This window comes from Colletes gigas, unplaced genomic scaffold, assembly GCF_013123115.1.
Source record: "Colletes gigas isolate AHSC1104 unplaced genomic scaffold, ASM1312311v1 Colletes_gigas_Sc00002, whole genome shotgun sequence".
In the NCBI taxonomy this organism is placed as follows: Eukaryota; Metazoa; Arthropoda; class Insecta; order Hymenoptera; family Colletidae; genus Colletes; species Colletes gigas.
In genome coordinates, this window is record NW_025106631.1 from 3,905,027 (window position 1) to 3,930,559 (window position 25,533).

General features: G+C 35.0%; 3 protein-coding genes across 6 annotated transcripts; 1 reads left to right on the top strand and 2 right to left on the bottom strand.

Annotated features, from left to right (window-relative positions):
• Window positions 1-1,936: 1,936 nt before the first annotated feature.
• On the bottom strand, window positions 1,937-12,845 carry LOC122399872 (Krueppel homolog 1-like). 2 transcript variants are annotated; one of them, XM_043400930.1, is made up of 4 exons: window positions 12,589-12,845; window positions 7,911-8,673; window positions 7,241-7,408; window positions 6,935-7,136 (listed from the first exon to the last, which is right to left on the bottom strand). In XM_043400930.1, the coding sequence occupies exons 2-4, from the start codon at window positions 8,649-8,651 to the stop codon at window positions 7,062-7,064; spliced, it is 984 nt and encodes a 327-aa protein (XP_043256865.1). In that variant the 5' UTR covers window positions 8,652-8,673; window positions 12,589-12,845; the 3' UTR covers window positions 6,935-7,061. The 2 variants fall into 2 exon arrangements, with proteins under 2 accessions (XP_043256855.1, XP_043256865.1); XM_043400920.1 differs by having other exon boundaries at window positions 1,937-7,408.
• Window positions 12,846-18,737: 5,892 nt separating this feature from the next.
• Window positions 18,738-22,031, top strand: LOC122398579 (eukaryotic translation initiation factor 2-alpha kinase 1-like). 3 transcript variants are annotated; one of them, XM_043398611.1, is made up of 10 exons: window positions 18,738-19,211; window positions 19,289-19,462; window positions 19,567-19,734; window positions 19,811-19,967; window positions 20,048-20,538; window positions 20,663-20,796; window positions 20,878-21,054; window positions 21,314-21,469; window positions 21,538-21,675; window positions 21,755-22,031. In XM_043398611.1, the coding sequence occupies exons 2-10, from the start codon at window positions 19,396-19,398 to the stop codon at window positions 21,968-21,970; spliced, it is 1,704 nt and encodes a 567-aa protein (XP_043254546.1). In that variant the 5' UTR covers window positions 18,738-19,211; window positions 19,289-19,395; the 3' UTR covers window positions 21,971-22,031. The 3 variants fall into 3 exon arrangements, with proteins under 3 accessions (XP_043254546.1, XP_043254555.1, XP_043254537.1); XM_043398620.1 differs by having other exon boundaries at window positions 20,675-20,796; XM_043398602.1 differs by having other exon boundaries at window positions 18,741-19,211; window positions 20,605-20,792; window positions 21,755-22,030.
• Window positions 22,032-22,449: 418 nt separating this feature from the next.
• On the bottom strand, window positions 22,450-24,677 carry LOC122398590 (divergent protein kinase domain 2A-like). The gene is made up of 4 exons (XM_043398633.1): window positions 23,665-24,677; window positions 23,078-23,378; window positions 22,832-22,962; window positions 22,450-22,713 (listed from the first exon to the last, which is right to left on the bottom strand). The coding sequence occupies exons 1-4, from the start codon at window positions 24,268-24,270 to the stop codon at window positions 22,510-22,512; spliced, it is 1,242 nt and encodes a 413-aa protein (XP_043254568.1). The 5' UTR covers window positions 24,271-24,677; the 3' UTR covers window positions 22,450-22,509.
• Window positions 24,678-25,533: the final 856 nt, after the last annotated feature.

Sequence of the window (25,533 nt, forward strand, 5' to 3'; positions counted from 1 at the left end):
TCATATGCAGCGATTGGTATTCTCGTAAAAATTATTTTAATATTTGTCAAGATTTCGTGTCGCACGAACCAATTATTAATAACATTACCATCGCGAAATCGCGTTTTCCTCTTGTGTTTGTTTCTAAATCTGTTGGTAACGTCGCGAGTGACACGAAAATGGTAATGGGGCTGTAGAGCCCCATAAAAGTGGGTCGAAAATATACGTTGGGTGAAAGGTCTGCTTGTATACCTAGTCTGTGGTTTAATTCTTGAATTAATAGTCTATTTTGTGCTTTCCATTGTTTTATACGTCATGACCTATTGTCAGAGCAATTAGTTGAAGCTTGCTGATTTTTTCCTGAAATGTCAAGAATCCATTTTTTCCAGTTACATGTATAATACAAAAAAGGAAGGTTATGCAAGTCTGTTACAACTAAAATGTTTATTTTTTAACTATGTTATGACAATGAAATTGAATCCAGTAGTTTCATGAAAGATGTTACAAAACATACTGGTATAAAGTAAAAGATCGGTTATTTTATTTAACCATAAATCATGAATCAACAAATAACTGTACAATAATGCTCAAAGTATTTACATTAAAAGAGTAACGTAACAATATATAGTCATGATTAAACAGTAACTATTTTTTTTTTCTTTTTTTGCTTTCCTTGAATCTTATTTTCATCACATGATCTTTGTGATACGTTGTATGTTTAATTGTCAGGCAAATTACATGTATGCTCGTGAATTATGTAACTTGTACGAGTTATATTCCTTCTTTGGTTATGGACAGAAAAAATTCGTATAGACGTTTAAAAATAATTTCCACTAAACATTGATAGCAAATTGATGATAAATTTACTTTAATTTGTGTAAATTTTTACATGTATTCCTACATGTGAAAACTGACCATGTCGGTTTTGTTAAAAACGTTTTGGGAAGTCGATTATTGTATAAAATTTGCCATAACCTTGAATGTATGTATGTATATAAAAGAAATAAAGTAAACAATCACAACGTGTGATGTACTTGTTATATCAAAATATCAATTAGTATAATTTATCACGCTTGCTAGACATGATACAGTTTACGAAACACACTATATATACATATATATATACGTTACATACATTTTTTATTTATTTATCAATGGCAGGCAATTGGCACCGTACTGGCGTTTATTTTCAATTTTTAATCTTTCGTGAAAATAGTTAAGAATCTAGGAATCGATCGAAACATAAATCATCCACCAAACACATTTATGTTTAAATAAATGTTTCGAGAAATGCTTAAAACGTATGTTAACACTTTGACTGCCATATATGGGTGACAGAACTTTTAACAGCGGAACTAAAACAACGAATTCTCAAGTTGAAATGTTAAAGAAAATCAATTTTAATAGGCTTCGTAAATTTTAATGAGGTTAGAAAAGTAACTATTACGACAACTTTTAAGTTGTATAGTTTACAATTGCCTCAAAATCAGAGTTTTGGTCTCGTAAACAATTTTAGGATTTTAGACTGGCAGTCAACGTGTTAAAGATATGCATTTCAGGAATGCAAAGAATCCGTTGGTTATGTTAGTCAAATAAATCGCGAAGACGATGTATTAGGAACAGCATAGTGATTTTTGCGTTGCTCGTGTCGAGCTTGTTAAATTCCTATTGCCTTTCATAGCCTGTACAATAATGGAAAATAAAAAAAAATGGCATGCAATTTCCAACAATTTTTTCAATTTGCAAATTATTACGTGTTTGCATCGTCGTTATTTTATTAGATAAAATTAGATGCAGAATTTCAAAAAACAGCGTTTACAATAGAATATATTTTAATGCAGCGAATACACGACAGTTTGTTCCGAAATTCGGCCAAAAATACATCTGTGTATAATATATAGATATAGATATATATATATATATATATATTAAATAAATAAATATATTTCCTGTCGGAAGTTGACTATTAAAATTATTCGTACGCACTTTGGCGAAGTAAAACAAGGAAATACAATCGTTAGTGCCTGTCGATGATCAAGATGATTCCGATAATTCTGGAAAATTTCTGCCAATAAGTAAAGAAAGAAAAACTATACAACTCATAACGATGTTTCGACATAAAAATCAAAGGCAATCAAGTTTATTGCAGCGAGGCGGCTCGAGGGACAAAGAAGTCTTTTTTCATTATTTTTTATTATTGGAATTATCGTGTTCCATTAATCGTTTCATCGTTTCCGATGGAATCTGTTTTTTTTTTTTAGAACGAAAGAAAAATCTTCTTCGTCGTCTCTGGTTGCACTCATACAAGATTGTTTTGTTTTTTATCTCGTTGAAATCATCTTGTACACAACGAATCTTTAAAAAAAACGTTTCTTTTTCATGGGTAATCAGTTCCACACGCCCGCAACAATGGGACAAAACACGTCCCATCCAGCATGCATTTTGTGTATCTTAAAAATAATAAGTAATAACAGATAATTACAATATTACACTAGACTCCTTTCCCGCACGTTTCAATCTTTATCTCGTCATTATTGTAATACTTAACAATTCGCATTTTCTTTTTGACATAGTACACCACGTGGCCAATTCTCGATCGAATAATTTAAACAAAAGAAAAAGAAAGAACGAAAAAATATTCTAATTCTAAGCTAACCTTAGGCGTTATGAATTTCACGGTTAACGATTCGTTGGGAATTTATAATAAATAGCCGAGCATTCGATCAATCAAAAGCAAATATTTGCTGTTAGAGATGGGGCCAAGCGTTCTGAGAACTTAAGTTACGATTGCACATAAAATTTTATGCCGCGCGTGAATTCACACGATCAACAAGAATTACAATATTCCTTGCGTGAATGAGAAAATCATCTCGAGCTTCGTGAACGTCTCACGAATAGAAATAGGCCACGTGTCGAATTTGGATGTGTAATAAAGAAAAGAAAAAAAAGAAAACATAACATACATACATACGCTCCTATATAAATATTACATTACTTATTAAAATATGAACATGGCTCAGTGTATATGCAAGCTGTTCTATAAACTGTAGATAAAAACATTAGTAGATTCGGTTACAAAGTGCATTTTTCAAAATCATATTTTAAGCATTGTGGTTTTCTAAAATCGGAGAACTTTAAGCGCAAGATCTTCATAATAAGTCTCTATGGGATGGCGTTTGTTTTTTGAACTTTTCTGCATTTAGTTCTGTCCACAAATCAAGCAAAACACTATCTTTATAATGAAAAATTTAAATAGTGCCAAGATAAGAGCAATATACACCCAGAAAAGTCATTATCTTGCACCGAGCAACAATGTGTATTTCAATCAACCAGTGTTAGGCCAATAAGCTTCGATAATGGCTTATATTTGTTGATCCTTCAAAAATATTTTCATACATAACGTATCATATGAATTCGTTTAAAATAAAAGTTAGCGAAGAGCTAAAAATAATGTCGTTCGCTATTGAGAGGGTTTACTGCGATAAGCAGGATTTTTTTAAGAGCTACGTTAAATATGGCAACTTTCTACATTGAATTTTGTAAGGTAATATCGTGTTAACGTACATCAAATTATTAATCGATGCACTTTACCGAATCCTTCACTAAATTAATCCTCAATTTATAAAACTTTATGTCGTACTGAAGTAAAGCCAAATGTAAATACAGATGGCTATGAATGATTAATCGCGATAATACGATTTAATATTTAATATTAAATTTGCATGCATACCCGCGCGCGCACACACACACATACACACACTTGTACTGGCAGTGGGCATAGCTCCCCTCAATACTCTGGCATTATGGAGTTCTTATCACAGAGATATCAATTGTTTGGTACTTTCTTCCCCATCGATTTCACTATTACAGCGAAGACTGCAGTTGTTTGTTCCAGTAAGATCTGTTTCACTAAACCGAACCTTCCTAAAGTAGCAAATACTACTCGTCGGCAGTTGCATATATGTAACAGTATTTTTTATGCATTTCGAAGATTTTTTTTTTTTTTAATCACGAACTCGACTCAACGTTTTTGTACTTGAAACTAACATGTTGCTATTATCATTATCATGGTATTGAATCTCGAAAGTTTAGCGAAACGTACAGGATTTAACCATAGATTCTCATTTCGAGACCAGCCAAGTTTTACGAAAGTAGCGAGCGACAATCGTTGAACAATTATGTTATCAAAGGGGCCTTAACGCAAATGACAATGAGCTATCAACGACGAGCAAATTTTATTTGCGAATAACGAAACGCAAAACAAAGTCAGTGTGCTGTTCACTTTGAAATTTTTATTCGTTATTCGCGAATATAATTTTCTCAATTCTGTCGACTGTCGACGATTTCGATATCGCAAATAAATTCGAATTCCGTCGGGTTAGATTTCCGATACAAATTAATCAACGCGATTCGATTTTCAAAGAATTAAGAAATTCGACAGAAACCAAAAGGCAAAGGTAATTTGGAAGAATCAAACGTATGAACGATTACAAGGTCGAATGCTCTAATTGTAATTAAGTTACATATGAACTATTTTTAGTATTTAGTCAACATATTTTGTTTCAACAATCGTACCAGTCTAACGACGACGAAATAGAATGATTGCGTATTTTAATATCACTTTTATCGTAGGATGGCAGCGCGTCCTTAAAAATTTGTCACGCAAGAACAAAATGTTTTTCAGACCGATAGTCAGTCTTTGTAATTTTGGCAAGAAATTTGGATCATTACATGAACATTGGATAAGATTTAAAAACGCTACGATACACAAAACACGCACGACGTCGAAATTTCATTCCCGAAATGGGAAAGAATATGGCGGTATAGGCTCCAGAAAAATCGACACGTTTGTTTTAAATTTCTTCGCATAGGTTTCCGAACAAATTTCAAGAAACTCTGGAATGATATAAAATCTAGCAATTAACTCAAGATAATTTGTTCGGACTCGCTATTTTCTGTTTTAAGATATTTCACAAAGAACCTTGTAAAACAAATTATGTAGATATTTTTTTGTCTATATAAAGTAATATTTAAAAAAAAAAAAATTGTACGTTTACTGAAGGAAGCAACAAACTGTTGGTTAACATATGTTTATGGTCTCGACCATGTTCGTTCCAAGCATTTCGATAACAATAATTTAGCAATTTTCGTTAATTTTTACAGTAGTCCGTTGCAGTTAACCATATATACACACATGCACGCATATACACACATAACTGACGTACACGTAACGTGAAAAAAACAAGATTGACGCAGAACACGCCGGCTAAATATCGAAGAAAGCAAAGCAAACAATATCTTTCAAAACGCAAGTCCAAGGATACTCTTAGAAGCAAAATGAAATTATTTCTTATTCTGAAAAAAAAATATCCTTGGATTTGTCAATTTCTATTTTCGCGAAGCCTAAATTGGAGTTCTTTTCCAACACCGTTAAGTCGATTTCTCAATTTCCGAATTAACTCTACGCGATAAAATTACCATTTTATGCCATTTCCAACCCACAATTTTTGTACGATCGCTGGTTGTTTTCAAGCGTTGAACAATACATGAGGGCGAGCTCGAATTGCGTCGCGATGTTTAAACAATTCTCGAAACTGCGACTCTATATTTTACGAACAGTAATTTTACAAATTATTCTTTGATGTAGTAAAATTATTGGACGTTCCTCTAATGGTTTAAGGCTTACGAGGGAAATATTTAAGCGTGATTTCCAGCATTATTCAAACTTTCAAGCGTGTAAAATCATAAAAATTGTCAATCCAATTACTTAAATTATCTTTAACTTCATCGTTTGACCGAGATGCGACTTTTATATGTATATTATATACTTTAAAACGTTGACTGCCAGACCAAAACTTTGACTTCAGATAATTGTAAACTACGGAATAAAATTTATGAATCCCATTCAAATTTATTTCCTTTAACATTTCAATTTGAGAATTAATTTTATTAATTTCATAGCGAAAAGTCCTATCATCCATGTATGCGTGACGTGGCAGTCAAGGTGTTAATAATACATAAAGTAGCATTAAAAATGAATTTGATTTGCAAAAAGTTGAATTTGTAGTGCAAAATCTGTAAATGCACTTTCAGACCTGTTACTAAAACTTGGTACGCGATCCAAAGTCACAGTTACACGTCCCTTTAGAATTAGTATCGATAAAAAGAGAAAACTTGATCTAATTATACTTTGTTAAACCCACAATGGACATCTCATATTCTTTACAGTCCATTTCGAAAGTTTGAAGAAAACCTGAAATCTGACAGTAGCAAAAATCATTCGACATGATAATGGAAACTGTCTCAGATCATAAAACTTCGCAATGAAATTCCCCGGTAACATAGTCGCGTTCTTTTTACAGCACAAAATTCTCTAGTCTTTTTCTGTCAGCGACGGGCATTGAATTCTCTCTTCTACAAGTTTTGCATTATTTGAAAATAATGCAAGTGTATAATACTTTGGAAACATTTCAATTCTTCTACTATTTCAAGACTTAAAATTTGTTAACGATAGTACGTTCAAAATTTCTTTAATTCCGAACAACTTTCAGTAGCTGTTTGATCATTTTTACCCATCGCTGCTTCTGTACGTATTTAGCTCCCGATGTTCTTGTCAGAAGACTCGGATTATGTCTCACCGTAAACAAAATTAATACCAGTTCACCACTGGTCTCTTCCACTATGATGCCTTAGCAAACTGAATAACAGAGTTCTGTCTTTGCGATGCGATGAGGCCGCTTCTTTCACTTTCCATTGACTCTAAAATCATCTTGCACCGCTTTCGTGGTGGAAGGATTAATGTTTCTCGCACAGGAATAGCCAGATCTAGGGGGTCTGGCGAAGGTACAGGACTCACAGGGTTACTGCTCGGTGGAGTTAGGATTGGTTCCCTATCGACTTTGATTCCGTATTCCCTCTGCCTTTCTTCCTCTACTGCTTCCAACGCAGCCTCGACTCTTCTGCGCGCGTCGTTTCCCGGTAAATTCAGAAGCGAGGAACAATCTCCGGCAAAATCGTTGGTCTGGATACCAAAACTATTGTACGTCGGAGAAACTTCGGGGTACAGAAACGTATGGTATTGTTCAACAGGGACTGTCGGCATCGTCTCGAAGACTCTGCCTTCGCCGGACACCACGAGCGGTTGCGAATACTGCTCTCTGGAATACACATAGTATGGAAAGTCCCGTGGAGTGTTGTAAGTAGCAGTGTCATCGCTTTGCTCATCAGTCTTTTGATTCTCCTTATCACTGGCAGTGCTTACACTGTTCGCTTGCGAGATCTCAATCTCCGGCTCGATTGGCGAATCCCGAGGAGATCCAGCGACAGAGGAATCCGAATGGGTTTTGATGTGCATCTCCATCGTTTTTTTCGAACCAAATGTTTCATGACACAGTGTACACTTATAAACCTTTTCGCCATAGTGGGCAACCTGAAACATTTAACAGGTCATTGTTACACCGCAAATTCATTAATGTAATAAAAAAATCTAAACTATGAAGTTACTACGGTAATAGTGTCTTGTATAAACAGGTAACAGTATTTAATTAACCTCTTGCACTGCGCCGAAATTCGGAAGAAGCCGTGCCTAACCTATACGCACGAATGATCGGAGCGAGCTCTAACAACGGAACTAGAAACACGATATGTCGATCGACGGAATATCGATATGTACGAGTTCGACTCGTGAAAATAGTGCAAGGAGTTAAGAAACTGTTATTGGTATTAATATAAAATTCTGGTTATTAATAATGATTATTTATAAATGATCCCGCCTAAATGGTCATTACGCGGTCGATATACAGGTTCCGACGTTGCCTAATGTCAATAATAGCTAAAATTTAGCATTCCTAACGTTAAAATAATCGTTTTTTAAATTAAAGCGAGCACTACTAAACGTAAACCTAATTCAGTAGATAGAAACAAGAAACAACCTGATGGAGCTTCAGCACGTGATTGTAGCCGAACGATTTGCCGCAGATGTCGCAGGTGTACGGTTTCTCCCCGGTGTGCGTTCGCGTGTGGACCTTGAGTTGCTTCGAACAAGTGAATCCTTTGCCGCAGGATTTGCAGACATACGGTTTTTCCCCGGTGTGGGTGCGCGTATGAATCACCAACTGACCGCTCTGGATGAACGTTTTCGAGCAGACGGTGCATTTGTGCGGTCGTTCCCCGGTATGAATTCTCATGTGTCGGTGCAATTTACCGCTATGTTCGAACGCCCGTTCGCACACATCGCATTTGTACGGCCGTTCCTTTGTATGGATCCGACGATGCACGCTCAGGTTCTCCTTCACGGAAAACGACTTTTTGCAGTACTCGCACTGGTACGGTTTTTCGCCAGTGTGCGTACGATAATGTCTCGTTAGTCGCGCGGGAACCGCGAAAGTTTTCCCGCAAATGTTGCACCGGTACGGATCCTCCCCTTCCTTACCGTGCGAGCGTAGATGGCTCTGGTACATGGTTTTCTGATCGAAGCTCTTCTGACAGATCAGACATTGGTACGGTTTCTCTTCCACGTTTGCCGACGGTGTTTCAGAACCGCACGTCGACGGCGAGAACACTGTTAAATCTGGACTACAAACGAGACTTTTCACCGAATTCACTGACTTGTCGCTACTGTCCGACATCGCGATTGTATTTAGAAGCGGTTCTGTTTTATAGTTACCCACCATTGTTCACTGACGACGAATGTATCTGGAAAGAAACGAACAAAATTAGTGTCGTATACTTATGAAACTTTAAGTATAATATACGGTTTAAAAAAAACGTTTAAACTGTGATCGTCGTTCAGAAAACACGGTAGAAAATCTTGAAATGATAGGTATAATAAAGGTAAGAGATTAAGTAATCTTTTTTCATCGAATTACAGAAATTGCAGAAATGCTTTATACCAATTATAGGTATTACCGTAGAGGATATTTAACCGACTTTGATACTGCGTGCCCCGTGTTTCTAAAGGATTTAATTGTGCTATTGTATTCGGTGTATAATAATAATTAGCAATATAATTTTTGGATATACATATAGTATAACATTGCCTCGTTGCAAAGAAAATTTCTTGTCATCGTTGTGAATTATTTAACAAAATTGGTACAATTAAAATAGTACGATATATGAAAACTTTTAAAAAGTACAAATTTAAAAAAAGGATTTCAAATATCCTGAAACCAATTTCCACGCTCAATGAAAGGCAAGAACTGTGAAATATTGTTTTACCTGTACAATAACAATATCAACAGCGTATATATTTAAACATTGGAATATTTGGTGAGGTAGATGAAGATGAAGTAGATAGGAAGAGGAGACCAGGAACATTGTCCTGCGTGCGAACGTAACTGTGTGTAAACGCCTTGATTACGCGCCGGTTAGAATCGTTGGGGTAACACAGCCTACTCCACCCGACACCCACCCCCTCCATTCGTCCCCTATAAATCCAAAAAAAACGCCCACGAATCGCGCGACGCCCCGTGCGGACACGCACGCGCACGCACACGCATCCTGCAACTTCTCTCCGTCCTCGATCCTGCCAAACCTACTTATGATATACCATGTATGTATCATCGACTCGCGAACCTGTCATATTTAGAAATTTTTCATTTCTTTTCCTCGTTTAATCCCTTACTGTTCGAAACATTTTTTGATATTTCGTTCCAACAGGTTCATGCGCAACTCAGCCATTTTTACTTATACCCTCAGACTCGTGCGCATTTTCTTATCATACAAATAAAAATCTAAAACTATGTTTCACCATTATTCATAAAATTAAGTTAATTTTTTCCTTAGATAATTGTTCTTTCAGGCTGTTTATTTTTTTTAATTTAAAAAATAGATTTGATATTAGAGGAAATTAATTTTAAGAAAATTGTTTTTATAGCCCCGAGAAAGTTCAATCCAAATTAACTGTAGTTTTTTCAATAAACAAAATTCAATCCCGCCGCTCCCTTTAAATTTTAATTTAAATAAATTAATATTTTTATGCTACATAAATACTCTCTCAATAAATATTACGAATTTTAAATAGAACACCTCTGACTCCGGATCCATGTTTACCCGAATCTGAATTCTATTATTTCCTATTCTAATACAAGCTTTCTGACTAAAATTTTACATTATTGTATTTGTAAATTCTTTGTCTATTATTATCGTACATTTTTACAAGTTCGTGTACTATTATTGCGACTCAGAAAAAGTAAAAAAACATTACGATTATAAAATAAACAATTTCCACGGGTAAAAATGGATCCGGCGCCCACCGGACGAGAATTAATAAGACTTTTATTCTAAACAGACGTACAAACACGGTGACTTTTGCATATTGCCGCTAATAAAAATATCAAGGAACGACGTTTATGGAAATAAATGTTAATTTTACAGGCGAAGAAAGTGTTTACATAAACTGCACCGTGTTGTAACGCTGCGATAGAAATTTGCGTAACCAGAGTATTTCTATTTGTTTGTCCCTCGATTGGTATCGGAATAAATCGAACTGCATTGTAGCAGATATGAAACAGGATGAGAAGGATCACCCCAGCAATACAGCTAAGAACGGGCCTAAAAATACGACCTATTGCCGTACGATGCTTCCTTGAATTCGAAAGGTCTGTTTTCGAAAAAAGGGAAAGAAAATGGAAAAACATCGATATGGAAAGAGTCTGGGGGCAAGCTTATTGAAGAAACCCGATGTTGTTCGCACGTTCCTACGAGGTCGTCGGTTCAGAATAGGTTAAGGCTGGGTTAAACCTGCACGCGCGGGTCCCTCTCCGGGAGGCAGTCGTCGCGGTCGGCGGTGGTGCAATGCCGCGCCGCGTCGCGGTGGAAACCGCCTGCTGCTGCCTCCACGTGTACTCGCGGCATTTTTTTATAGCGATCACCGACCTCGTGCAACTCGCCGCGCAGTAAGGACGTTGAGTTACATCACGGATTGCGATACATATCGCCTCTTCTAAGAGAATCTATCGCGATCTTTCTCTTCCTCTCGCGTGTGTAGATATTTTTTTTTTTTTTTTTTCTTTCCGTACACCTTCCGACCCCCCACCCTTTTTCCCTTCGCGCGACAATATGTACATAGGTATCTTCAAGGATATGAAAATACAATCGATCGCGAAAACAACGCCGCGAGCCGAAGTTCGCGGCCAAGGCGATGATCCGGCGAACTTGGTCGCTCGAAACGGCTCGAATTTTTCTAGGTTTTCTCGACTTTTCTTATTCTTCAAAAATCGCCGCTCGATTTTCGATTACTTTTTTAGGGAAATCTCGAATTTTACCAAATTTTTTGTGGGTCTAAATAAAAAGAAAATTTATTCACATAGACTATTATGGGGGGTTATTTTACTCTTTAAAAAATGGATTTTTTTTTGTTTTGTTCTTTGAAAGTCCAAACATATTTCTGTCAACGGATATGTATACGATGCACCTTTCCACAGTAATGTAAAATTTTTCAAAATAATTACCATGGTATCTCAAGCTCTAGTGGACCAAATGGTAACAGATTTGGAAAGTCTTCAGCATATGTGTATCTATCGTTTGAACTACGATTTTCCAAATTCGATGCTTTATACTATTTTTTAGCACATTACAGGCAAAAAAAAAAAACAAAAAATAGATTCCTTGAATTTGAAGTATTTCTAAATGTCTATTTTTTAATATTTTTTCAGTATTCTAGTTACGGCTACAATCATGTCCATACTGAATAACATACTTTTTGATTTTCCATTTTTGACGAGCAGAACGATCGGAATCATGGCAAATATGGAGACAGCTTCTTTTGAAGGGCCTCTATTAAGATTATCGTAACTTCTAAAATATTGATTATCATTGAAATACAAATTTATATATACATATACATATATGTGATCAAACTTTTTTTTTATAGTTTTCCCCGACATTTTTGATGAACGTTTTACAGAAATCTCGAATTTTGCCTTTGCATGGGTCTAAATGATTTTTCATATCAATTTAGGCTCGTTCGACATGTTTTTTCTTTTAGAGATTTTCACAGACAAACATGAAACGAGATTGGGCGATGGAAGCTAAAGTATGATCCCACCCATAGTAGCAGATCGGGCATTCCCTTTGCAGAAACCATAAACGAGCTGTATACCTCTCCACATTCTCGATTCGTAAACAATCGAGAAATTACGGAGTTTAATACTAATAGTACCAACGAAAATTAATTTCAAAGTGTTTGACAACCTCAGTTAGTAAACATATCTCGCGCAAACAGACTAAACGTAAGTGTTCCTACACCGTATCACGGTATCCCCAAATCTGATAGTGTTCGTATTCCGTTGTTTTTCTGATAATTTTTCGATAAAGCATCAAACGATCTATATTTATATAAAATTTATTCAGTCCGATAGATACCAACAAATTCTGGTCATTAAAATTCGGGACACTCCTGAAACATTTTAATAAACGAAGAAAATGAAAGCAAGTTTAATAGAGCATTCCGAGTTTAGCCCCGAAGTCTACAAAGAATTTATGTAAACGTATAAAAGTAATATATCCATTCGAATATAGTGATTACAAATACCGAACATTCAAAATTTACGCAGAAATTTCGATGGGCTGGACAAATACACCAGCTGCATAAACGTCAACATCACCCACCTGTGTAGTTCCTGTTAGATCATTCCACAGTCGCGATATCCCACACTGCGTCTCGTCATCCTTTAGATAATCAGCACAAATCAACAAAATAACTAGCAAAGATCGAAGGAACGAGTAAAAACGAATGCACGTGTCTTTTTTAAAACATGTCGCGTTCGTTTATCACTTCTTGCCGCTCGATACCGACGAAAAACTGAAACTTGAAAACCAAAGGACCCGCCTCAGGACACGGCCAATCGTACTGTGCAATGTTTACCGCCTGGCCGTGCCGAACAGCGACGGAAATCATCGATCATGGCCGAACCGCGTTGCTCTACCTTGCCCCACCATTCCGACGTACCCCCACCACCGCGATACCGACGGCGACCTACAATTTAGGGCGACTAACAATAAGTGCTTTCCGCAGCACGTGGAGGCAGCCGTCGTGGTTTCCGACGACCCTGCTGCGCGAGTATACCGCCGAACGACAGAGAGACCGATGTGCGTATCTCTCCGTCCTTTAGCGGGACGCCATACTATACACGCGTACGTGACGCCACAGCATTTTACGATAAATTTAGTTAATCATGGATTCATTATCAGCGGCCGAATATACACTGCTGTACGTACAGCTAATCGCAAAATTGAACGTACACGTGCATTAGAAATGTATTTACTTATGCTGTTATTCCCATTACTACTAGGCATCATTTCTAGAGTGATCTTTGGTATAAAATATTTACAATAAATGTAGATGAATACTTTTAAAACTGTCTATACATGCTTAGTCATTGTGGCGAGTATTATGTAAAAGGAATATGTTTAACGAAGTTAACAGTACCTACTTGTCCTATGCGCGGCAACTAGCCAACAAACCAATTTGTTGATGGAGGCTTCGTTAAAAAGTTATTAACAATTAAATTCAACAATTTCAAATCGTTTTGGAAAAATTATTTTCGGTTGCGGGGGTCAATTGCAATCATTTTTGGTGAATTGACATATCCCCGAATTCCCGCGCATTTTTGAGAAAAAAATTCAGTACGAGCGGAACTTCAAACGTTAATAACTTTTTTACAAAGCCTCCATCGACAAATTGGTATTCTTGATTTTCGTCTTATTTTGGCCTCTAGAATCCCCCATTAAAATTTTTTGTGGTAAATTCCGATACAAAATAGTCTACGGTTTTCTTTTTAGAAAATAATAAAAAAAGTCTAACAATAGCCTGTCTAGACTGATTTCTATTCATAACATAGTGTTGTTTCAATTCTTTTTTCGATTTCTATCGAATATAATCAATGATGGGATTGATACTAGGCGTACGGTATTAAAAAGAAATTATCGTTTAATGGCGTAAGTACACCGCACGTTTCGAGTCGATGTCGTATTAGAAATAAAATTTCTTGTCATGATCCAATTTTTCGGAACTTATCATAAAATTATCTTTTACAATATTCGGATAAACATATTTATTCGTAGTTTCTATAAATACGAGTTCTCCAACACCGAATAAATTCTCTATATTCTTCACCCTGTATAATTTATAACTATTTATTAGAAAGCATAAAAATGAAAAATATACCGAATAAGATATATTAAACGAAGTCTATTAACTAAAACTATAATTTATTTAATGACAATATACTATTTAAAGCTGTTTCTGATTCAGAGAAATATTAGAGTTTCTATAGAATTTTCAAGATTCTATACTTTCAAAGGTTTCAGGCCTTGAATCATGTTTCAAGTGATTCGAATCGTAGTTTAAGAAAACTTCGAATGGCTTCAAAGTTGAGATTCAGGATGTTCATTGTATACGCAGATTCAAAGCGATTCGAAGTTCAAATTTTTCGTCATACAAGCAGATTCAAAACGATTCGGTTTGCCATCGGTAATTACATCGCTATATTCTAACGTCGAAACCTAATCTGGAAGGTTGTTGAGCTGGCTTTTAAACGCACGTTAGCATGTAATCTGTCCACGGGCAGCCAAATTTCGTTCGACTGAGTCGTGGTCATGCCTGGGACAAGTGTCGTGCGTCGTAACGATTTTGCTTTCGAACGGAGGAGAGCAATGACCCACTGCGCGCGGTGCACGTGTGCTGGGTGAAAACCATGACGACTGCCTCAGGACGGGGCATTGGACGCCGCGTGCGCCGACGAGGACGACGCCTGCGGTGCGTCGATTTCTGTATATGTATGCGTACCGCCTCTAGATAGTGGTAGTAGCCGCGTTACAGACGACAGCAGTGATAGATGACAATGACACTAACTGCCGTATCTAGCAACAATAAAATTTTGCAGGTTATGGTCCATCAGGAATAATTTTAACTACGAGAAAAACGATTTTTACACTAGATTGTAAAAAATATCTGGCCATCTTACATATCGAGCAAATTTTTTGTAAAATTTATTAATTTATTTTACTACAATATGCAATAATTGTCAAAATGAAATATAGTGTATTAAAATAAAATATATACATGCTTATTTCGAAGATATAATACGACTCGTATTATCCTCTTTATAACACTTGAACGTGGTCATGTTACTAATATTGTATTTTGTTAATGATCATTTTCAATGTTCCCAAAAAATGTTTGATAACATCAGACGATAGTGGAAGTGTTTTTAAACGATGAGACATATTATAACGTAGCTATTCTTGAGTTTTCCTAGCGGAATGCCATCATTTGGTAAAAACGACTAGGGAGATGTATTTATAATTATAAAACGACGCGTGCAAATACGAATCGAATTGTTTGAATAAACGCCTATCGTTACTAGAAACGACGTAAGTCGAGAAAACCTAAGTCAGGGTATGACTGTACGGCACCCCTCGGACAAACACAAGATTTGAACATCGAATTTCAGCAGCATAATAATGCTGCGATACCGTCAAGCTGGGGTCCCCCTGAGCAATCTCCATTATCTGAATCTGCGAACGCGTATCGACGAAGGGTCACTATCGTAACATCATTCGTTATAGAGAAACGTAAAAAAAGACAGGGTATAATGTACAGTAGACCTCCATATTAAGAAATGTTAATATACAAGGTGTTCGGCCACCCCTGGGAAAAATTTTAATGGGAGATTCTAGAGGCCAAAATAAGACGAAAATCAAGAATACCAATTTGTTGATGGAGGCTTGGTTAAAAAGTTATTAACAACTAAATTCAAACATTTCAAATCGTTCTGGAAAAATTATTTTCGGTTGCGGGGGTCGATTACAATAATTTTTCGTGAATACACATACCTCCGAAATCCTATCCATTTTCGAGAAAAAAATTCGAGAATGCGTGAAATTTTTCGACGGAAAAAAACAATTTCAAATCATTTTGGAAAAATTATTTTCGGTTGTGGGGGTCAATTACAATCATTTTTCGTGAATACACATACCTCCGAAATCCTATCCATTTTCGAGAAAAAAATTCAAGAATGCGCGAAATTTTTCGACGGAAAAAAACAATTTCAAATCATTTTGGAAAAATTATTTTCGGTTGTGGGGGTCAATTACAATCATTTTTCGTGAATACACATACCTCCGAAATACTGCGCATTTTCTAGAAAAAAATTCGAAAGTGTGTGAAATTTTTCGACGGGAAAAAAAAATTTCAAATCGTTTTGGAAAAATTATTTTCGGTTGCGGGGATCAATTATAATAATTTTTGGTGAATAGGCATACCCTCGAATTCCTGCCCAGATTCGAGAAAAAAATTCACTAAGTGGACAAATTTCTCGGTGAAATTAAAAAATTTCAAATCGTTCTGAAAAAATTATTTTCGGTTATGGGGGCGAATTACAATCATTTTTGGTGAATAGACATACCCCCGAAATCTTGCGCATTTTCGAGAAAAAAATTCAATACGGGCGGAATTTTAAACGTTACTAATTTTTTAATAAAGCCTCAATCGACAAATTGGTATTCTTGATTTTCGTCTTATTTTGGCCTCTAGAATCTCCCATTAAAATTTTTCCCAGGCTACATAACAGTTATTATCCAAGAATCGAAACCGATATTATAACTGTTTTCGATCACTGCCCGTCAAGTTTATATAAATGGAATTCAATCGTATACATACATACAGCTGAGGTGGCGGATCAACGCGTTAAAAAATTCGTGGTTTCGCGAGATGTAATCGTTATAGTGCATTTGGATTCAAATTATAGAGGAAGATAGTAGTAGGCACGCTACAATGTTATATAACACGTTTATAGACGTATAACTTTAAAGTGTATTCGAAAGATATAATACGTCAGTGTCGTTCGCGTGGATGCAGATAAGATAGCCGTTTAAAATTGCAATCGCAATATGCAATTACACGACACATTTTGTTACTTTTTTTTTTTAATTCCGTAATGTGTTTGAAATATAATCTCGAGGAACGATCAACACATCGACAGCCCATATTCACGTGTAATATGATTTCATATCGTTTATTAAACTTACCGAGTTTGTTCGAGATCAATCGAGTATCTTAAACTGAATCAGCTGAGTTTGTTCGTATCCCTGTATTCATAGTTTCTTATAGTAATATTCTTATCGTTCTCGAGTGATATATAATATTTTTGTAATCTTTGTGTTCATGAATCGAGCCGCTGGCGTTACGAAATGGGAGGCACGTGGGTCAATGCGACTTACGTGGCTCAAATACACACAGTGTCGGGGTCACGATGAGATCGACAAAGGTTCCGAATGTTGAAGATAGAAAAGGTCGAATGACGGCGGTGGGGGCATGGACCAACTAGAAATATCAAGGGCGGGGCGGGAAGAATGGGTGGGGTGAGGGTCGAGGTAGCAATCAACTCTAGAGCAATGTCGTACCTTGACCAATCTCAACGCGACTTGTTTTAAGCTATGCCAGCGGCGGGCCTTAGAAGTAACTCGCAATCGTGCCGAAACCAAAATGGCAAAGGGAAAGGAGGACACACAGAACCTGTCCTTTTCCTTTTCATTGACCAATCGTGCTTATTCATGGACCCACGTGTCGATAGTTATGGCAAATACATGTACAATTTATATACATTCGTACCTTAACTTACGCCGTTTCGCACTTGTGTCATAACAATAAAATCACGTATACGTGACAATGGCCGTCAAAATGTTAGCTGTTATTATAGCGTGGTATTTGAACAAAAATTTGTAGCGAAGATACTGATTATTTTGTTAAAAACGACCGATGAATGATCAATTTCTTATCGTACAATATTATAGTATTTCTATATTCAGAGATATTATTATTGGTTGGATAATTATAACATTATTGTTATTTTATTTATTAAACAAATAATAATTGTACACATTGGTTGCCATCTGGTGTGATACATAAGCCTTATGGTTAGCAGTAACGTCAATTTCTGAACGACATAGAACTACATTACCGATCGCGAATGTGCTAACCTTATTATTTCTGATACTTATGATTTCTAGTACACGTTTGTAGTAAGCTTCTTCTACGTGTTTTCTTTACACGAATAAAAGTTTTTTTTAGGCAATGAAAATTACACAAAGAATAACGTCATGAAATATAGAAAACAAACCCAAACCTAACCCAAACACTATAAGTTCTGTTCGATCTACTACCCTGTATAAGCACCGCAAAAAATAATAACAATCACGATGATCTTTTAAATTAATCTTTAATCTAATCTAGTCTAGTCTAATCTAATCTTTTGAATTAATTTCTTGTTTAATATTGGACAGCAGTTCTTTGTTTATTTAATATTACATTACTTGAAAAAACAACGTATAAGTAGTGCATAGTCTACATAAACACATGGAAAGGGGATTAAAGTAAGTCGAATCGACATAGTCGTGTTAAATAGAAAGTAGAAAGTGTTTCTAAGGTCAATGACTTAGTCCCACGTGTAACAATGTATGCCACCAACTGCACTATACAGTCTATTGCATTTCAAGGTCGCGTGTATACGAACACGTTTTTGTTTAGCTTTCTCTTTCCAATATTGCATAATCCTAAAATTACATGCAAGAGATGAAAACCTTCAAAACGAACCGACCTCTTAAAATTAATAATGATCAATTTAGTCATATATTAGCCAGATCAGTGGTTCTTAATTTTTCTTTTCTATGACCCCTTTTGACATGGACGAAATTCATGAACCCCTTTTTCAAAATATTAGTTGAATTAATGTTTTTGAAACCAATGTTCCGTTAGAGGTTATATTGGACAAAATATGATTAAGGTGATTTACAATACTTCAGATGTCCCCAAATTTCGTTTTCTAAATCAGCCCTGAAATAAATGTTTTTGTTATATGACGTAGACGTGGAAATAAAAAATGCAGTTCAGTGACTCTGCAACTTGAAGTAGCTGTATTAGACCGTATCTAAAAAATAACAATTCGATACGCTAACATTTATCGATGAAAACTGTGTAACGATAAACTGCTGAAATGAAAATGTTTTTATTAAGAAGAAAAAAACGTTCCAAAAAACTTGAAGTCTGATCCTTAAACTCCGTGAAATGAAATTGTTGTGTGGTATTCTTAAACATGGCATTATTGGCCTGAATAAACGATAAACAACCGAATAGTTTTCTAAAAGAAAGGGTATATGTTTCATTTCATGAATTTTAGAGGATAGCGGGAAAATGAGCAACTGTTCATTGCAGCTTTTTTTCATTTTAAAAAGTAAATAATAATCCACTCGGGTGAAAGAGATTTATTAACTACAAATTGAAACATTTGTAATTTGTACCTCTTTTCAGAGAATTAAGTGAATAACTAAAAATAAAAAATATTCTACCGACTATATCAAAGGCTGCAAGAAGTCTGTACTATCTAATGTGACAACTGAACGATTTTAAATATAAAAATGGATAAAACACCATCGTTAATTAATCCTTGGAACATTTTATCCACTGTAACTACATTTGATGTAGGTAAGTAACATAAACTTCGAAGCTTCATAGGAATACGGTTAGCATTAAGATACGCATATTATTATTTTTTGATAATTTGATTGTATCGTTAATATTGTTATTAGGCAGTAATACAAGATCTACAATATGCATGGACAATAACACTAATCAAAGTAATGGACAAATTGTGACCGTAGTTGCACCGTCAACTAGTCTTTTAATCGGATCGCTTATACAACAGCTTTGCACGCTTTTCGAAGGTGATAAAGCATCCAGGAACAAATTATATATTGGTAATTCTCATTTGTTACTAAAAAGGATTAAATTCGATCTGTTTCTCTTAATTTTAATTATAACATTTCTTTTTAGCAATCTGCGATAGACTTCACGAATTGAAATTAATCGATAGTTCCTACAATTTAATGGAATTTGATACATTAAGGGGACAATATCAACAAGCAGTATACCAGTTGATCGCGGTTGCACGTACAGCAACCGGTTGTGAAAATTCACTGCACATTTCTAAGTATAACGTTTAAAATAAATCAGCTTTACCAATGTTTCGCGCAAATAGACAATGATCTTTATACATTTACTTCAATACAGTCCGTTGATGACAGGTTGGTCCAGGTACTACAGAGAATTTGAAGAAATAAGTTTTATTGCTTCCGGAGGATTTGGTAATGTTTATAAAGCCTTGCACCGTCTCGATGGTATTGAATACGCAGTGAAAAAAATAATAGTACGTTCTGGCCGAGTTAAAAGTATTATGCACCATCTCGAAGAAGTTAAAACTCTTGCTAAATTAAATCATACCAACATAGTTTCGTATAAAGGCGCATGGATCGAACCAACATTACCGCCAGCCTTTCTACAAAGTTTACCATCTACAAGTCATTCTCCGAGCAAACTAAATTCTGCGGATAAAAGAAAAAGCAGATACAAGTCATGTGCAAATAAAAGCTTTAATTCACAGAGCCAATCGAATTGTAATAACAGTTGGGACAGTCAGACTAGAGAGCAGTCGGTATACAAAGAAAACTACGAACAGGATAAACAATTAAAGCAACATAGTAAAAAGATAGATTACAAATCCGGTAGGTACATTCAAACCAAAGATGAACACAGATTTAATGAACTTAATACCACAATTAATACTATAGGACATCGAATAATCGAAAATGTTACCGAAGAAAGCACGGAGAAAACTAATTCGAATAGTATATCTTTCAGAAACGATAGCAATTGTAATGATAATGAAACAGAAAACGGTACAAACTCTACCGATGGTAGCGATTCGTGGGAAGAATCTAATAGCAACAACAAACTTTGCTCATACGTACCCCCAGTGGTTTGTGCGAATTCTTTATCTAAACCTTACAATTGAAAATTTTTAGATAGAATTTAATTTTGATTAAAAAAATTTCTTTTTGAAGAATGAACAGTACGCAACGTTGTACATTCAAATGACCCTTTGCGAAAAAACGCTTCAACAATGGCTCGATGAAAGGATTGAACTTACTTCGCAGACAATGATCATTGCTGTGTTAACACAAGTTCTTTGTGGTTTGGACTACATACACTCCTGTGGAATTGTACATCACGATATAAAGGTAGCAAAAGAACAATGGATTTGTACTGAATGAAATACTCTAGCAATATCTTTTAATTTTAGCATCTAGCAATGGGCAGAAGTAAAAGTACTAAAGTCTATGTTTTACGAATTCCTATATCTTAATACTTCGCGGTTTAAAACATTTTTAATATTTTATTTGCATAAACAACGATTAATAAATTACAGCTTGAGCTATCAGTGAATCGAAACATTACTTTAGCGATTATTGGATACGTAAACGTTTTATTCTATTTCAGCCAAGTAACATATTTATTTCAACATCAAATCGACTTCAAATACAACTAGGCGATTTTGGATTGGCTTGTCCATTGCAAAGTGAAAATCGTCACTCTATACTTGGTACACATATGTACGCTGCACCGGAACAACTCCAAGGAAAATGCGATCCTAAAGTACTGTTTTTTCGATTGATTTTTTAAGATTCCAGACTAGAATATTGAATGAATGTTTACTATTCCAGAGCGATATATACAGTCTAGGAATAGTATTTCTAGAATTGTTAGTACATACAGAAACTCATATGGAGCGGATCGAAATAATTCAGAGTTTGAAAAGAGGTCAAATACCGACAACATTAACCGCTACTTATCCTAAATGGGTATACCATTAAAACAAAATTTGATAATTCTGGTAAAAGGAAAAGTATTTAAAGATAAAACTAACTAATTTTTTTACAGGCGCATATAGTAAGCCAATTAGTACAAACAGATCCTAAAAAACGGCCATCGACCAGTCAACTGTTGCAAAACTTGAACGAGGATAAAGACGTGACTATAGCTCAATTAAGAAGCGACATTATAGAGAAAGACAATAAAATACAAAAGCTGGAGGAGAGAATCTCGATGCTAGAAACACAAATTACTAAATATAATATACCATTAAACGATACATAAGTTTTTATGTTGATTAAATCGAAACGAGTTTCTAGAACAAAAATGTATAGTACAATTTTTTCTAATATAAATTATAAAACCAGTACGAATTTGACAGTATATATATTTAGTTTGTACATTCATCGAAAAATTAAACGATGTAATAATTACACATTTCTATTCATTTTTTGTTCGATAATTAAGTCGTGCGTTTGTTAAAAAATTGCACCTAGTGTTTTCAGCACTATGAGTATTCGAATCAGTTTCTGCATGCAGTATTACAAATTACTAATGTATTACTATTATCAGTTCTAAATTTCGTGTTTTGTGTTGAAACATTGTATGTATAAAATATATTATTTATAAGGTTTTCAACTTTCCTTAAACATTATTTAATATAATAGGAATACATTGAAATATTACAAATTTGTTTAATAATATGTACATATATAAAAATAATTATTTTCTATATTATGTAAAACTTTTATACGACACGACGCTTCTGTAAATATTTGTTCAATAATTCTAAACACTAACCCATCTTGATTTAATTTATTTCTTCATTTTTCCTCGTCTTTTATTATAGTATCTAGTAATTCTTTAAGTTGCATTCCTGCAATTATTCTAGTGAATGGTTTCTGAGGTGTGACGCATTGTTCAGTTAAATATCGTACATTTGGATAATTCTTTAATATATCTGCAGGTATATTATGTAGAAGACCATCAGGAAACACACTGTTATTTATATTAAATGCTAATAATATCTGTAAAATGTAAAACTTTTTCACTCAAGACAATGTTAAGGTAAAAAATGTTTTCTCTGATATATACACTGTTATTTATACTTTGTTAGTAATTATCCTGTGCTTTTAAATAACTGACCTTACATATTGCATAATAATTGTGATCGCTGATTTTGTGATCACATATTTCAATGGGAGAATATACTAAACAATCTGTGCAATTCAAGTTTTCAGTATTTTCTTGTAATCGGTTCCAAGTTGTTGATTCTTCTAAAAATATATTTACCAAACTACTGAATAATATTATTCGTTCAAAACTTAACATCGCTCCGCATATATATTATATTTGATTAAATACGGTACGTTAGATTTGCAATGCCATTACCTTCGGATAAAAAATTTTTATCAACAATAATCATATTTTCTAAATCCACGAACTTTGCATTATTATTCGAATCGATGGCTATATTATCGGCTGATACGTCGGTTAAATAAAACCCAAAGTCATTGTCTCTATAAGTGAACATGTGAGCAGCATTTAAAATACTTGAAGCTATTTTAGCTCTGAGTAACCACGGTTTGTTATAGTAAGATGTCAACGGTAATCCGATGTATTCTTCGATTACAATACGTCCGCATGCACCCAAATATTTTGGTACCGGCCAATTTTTGTCCACAGATAATATCTATGAACAAATCCATAATATTTTATATTTTATTATGGGAGATGTTCTTAAAATTGATGGACATTTCATATCTATTTTCTTCTACTGTTCCTATTCAATGTCCGTGTACATAGCATTGCCCAAATGTATTCTATTCAAATTTTAAACGAGTTAGGACATGACATGGTATTTATAATTTATATTTGGAAAGTGAAAGAGGGAGAAAATTTCTGCTTTTTCCTACAAGTATCCAAAAGACCTAATTTATGGCTTTTATCTATTAAATATTCTAAATTAATTTAAATACCTGAAGTATGAGAGGCTCGGGATTAAGAACTATGGACGTCCAAATATTAATATCAAGTATTTTGGAATCAACGTGCTTATTATTAAGATATATATGCTGTAAAAGATTGCTTAAACGTTGTGTATTCGGACAAACTCTTAAACGACTCAAGTTATCCTTTGTAAAATCTAACGTGACTTCTTGTACAACAAGCTCGTAAAAATTAATATTCGTTTCATTGTACAGTTTCTCTAAATCCCTTGTACAAATATGAGCAAAGTTCTTATTTTCGCAAAGCATTCGATCGAATTCATTTAATTCGGTCGAATGTGCCAACTTTTTTAACAGAACCTTGTTTCCATCAAGGAACCCGAAAAATACATTCTTTACCCCGAAGAAGTAAGAAAATGCTGAATAGGAATCGTACGGTGTGATATCTACTTTACGAATATCGTTACAAGCAGAGGTACCAAAACATGCTGGACATTTATGTAATTCGATCAAATGATCTACGTCTGGTCGGAACGTAATAATCCTGGACCATTTCAAACCGATAAAAACTGTCACGAAGAATAATAACTCCCATTTTTTAAACTTTAGAATGTTATATAAATATGATAAAATCATAAATCTGCACTTTTTATAATTCCGTACGTCACTACAAACGTTAAATTATTTTTCTCTATTACGTTTACTTGTTAGGTTAGAACGTTGATAAAAAAATAAACAAAACAAATCCACTAAAAATAGAGATGGGCGTGCTAAATCACTAACTGTAGGATTCGTTTCCTAATGAATACTGAGAGACGATCTACTATCATAGGCACGTTGTTTAAACCGGTATAATAAAAACTGACTTCGTGAACGTTAACAATGTTTATTGTATGACTATCAAGTTCACCTCTGTCCCAAACAGTGTAGCCAGATTTGGCATAATTCAGTGCATCAACGACGACACTAGTTACGACGAACTTCCTTAGCGTCTAACGGAAACATGATTCGTGTAACTTCGGGAAATCGAGAAAGAAGGGTATTGTGAGCCTTTCCTTCTTGATCTTGAACAGTTGAATTTCGAATCTCGGGCATTTTTACATTCCGACACATATAGACACATAGACAAACTTTATAATGAAAAAAAATGTACACGAAAATACACATTTAAGACTTCCTAATTATGTTTTAACTATTGAAAAAAAAGTTATTTTTACTATTCGTATGAATGAGCATACGTATACATATGTATATTATTAATACGATTGAGTATAAACAGCTGATTAAATTTACACTCAACACGTGAAAAATAGACTTTGCTCATATTCACGTTCAAAGGAACCAGAGTTGTTCGTTCTGATCACTGTTTGCGAAAGATCTTTGCAAACCAGAATTCTCGATCCTGAATGGAACGTTTATTTTTGTTGTTCAGTAACACAGAGTAACCGAGTTTAGTAAAAGATGTTCAAGAGTTGTTCCGTACCAAAGTAGTTCGTAACACGAAGAATATGATTTTATTCATCTTGAAAGAAACCAGAGTTGTTCCTTTTGACAGCTGTCCTTGAATGATCTCTTCAAACCAGAATTTGACTGTGCTGCGTAGGCGCCACTCTTCTTGCTCGACCATCTTCGATCTTGATTGAAATTAGAGTTGTTTTTGCTGATCGCTGCGAAGGATATCAGGATTTTGACTAATAGCTACGTCCGACCACTCGCGGAGTTTTTACAGGAATGACTCTAGAGCGAGCGTGCCCTTACTTATAACTTCGACGTCGATCCCCACCGCTGGGCTCCGGACCAATCAGCAGCGAGTAGCTCCGAGTCCCCTGGCGCGCCGTACCAATCAGTGCTGCCCACTGGTAGTTACTCGTCTACAAGAAACAATAATATTAATTCATA

What these genes read in the sequence shown, in the direction of transcription:
- LOC122398590 (XM_043398633.1), bottom strand. Translation starts at nt 24,270, where the DNA reads ATGATTTTATCATATTTATATAACATTCTAAAGTTTAAAAAATGGGAG. An exon ending in TAAAAATTTTTTATCCGAAG is followed by an intron (nt 22,963 to 23,077) that starts GTAATGGCATTG and finishes ATATATTTTTAG; the next exon opens with AAGAATCAACAACTTGGAAC. An exon ending in ATTATTATGCAATATGTAAG is followed by an intron (nt 22,714 to 22,831) that starts GTCAGTTATTTA and finishes TACATTTTACAG; the next exon opens with ATATTATTAGCATTTAATAT.
- LOC122399872 (XM_043400920.1), bottom strand. Translation starts at nt 8,651, where the DNA reads ATGGTGGGTAACTATAAAACAGAACCGCTTCTAAATACAATCGCGATG. An exon ending in ACGTGCTGAAGCTCCATCAG is followed by an intron (nt 7,409 to 7,910) that starts GTTGTTTCTTGT and finishes TAAATGTTTCAG; the next exon opens with GTTGCCCACTATGGCGAAAA.
- LOC122398579 (XM_043398602.1), top strand. Translation starts at nt 19,396, where the DNA reads ATGGATAAAACACCATCGTTAATTAATCCTTGGAACATTTTATCCACT. An exon ending in AAGGAAAATGCGATCCTAAA is followed by an intron (nt 21,470 to 21,537) that starts GTACTGTTTTTT and finishes TTACTATTCCAG; the next exon opens with AGCGATATATACAGTCTAGG. An exon ending in CCGCTACTTATCCTAAATGG is followed by an intron (nt 21,676 to 21,754) that starts GTATACCATTAA and finishes ATTTTTTTACAG; the next exon opens with GCGCATATAGTAAGCCAATT.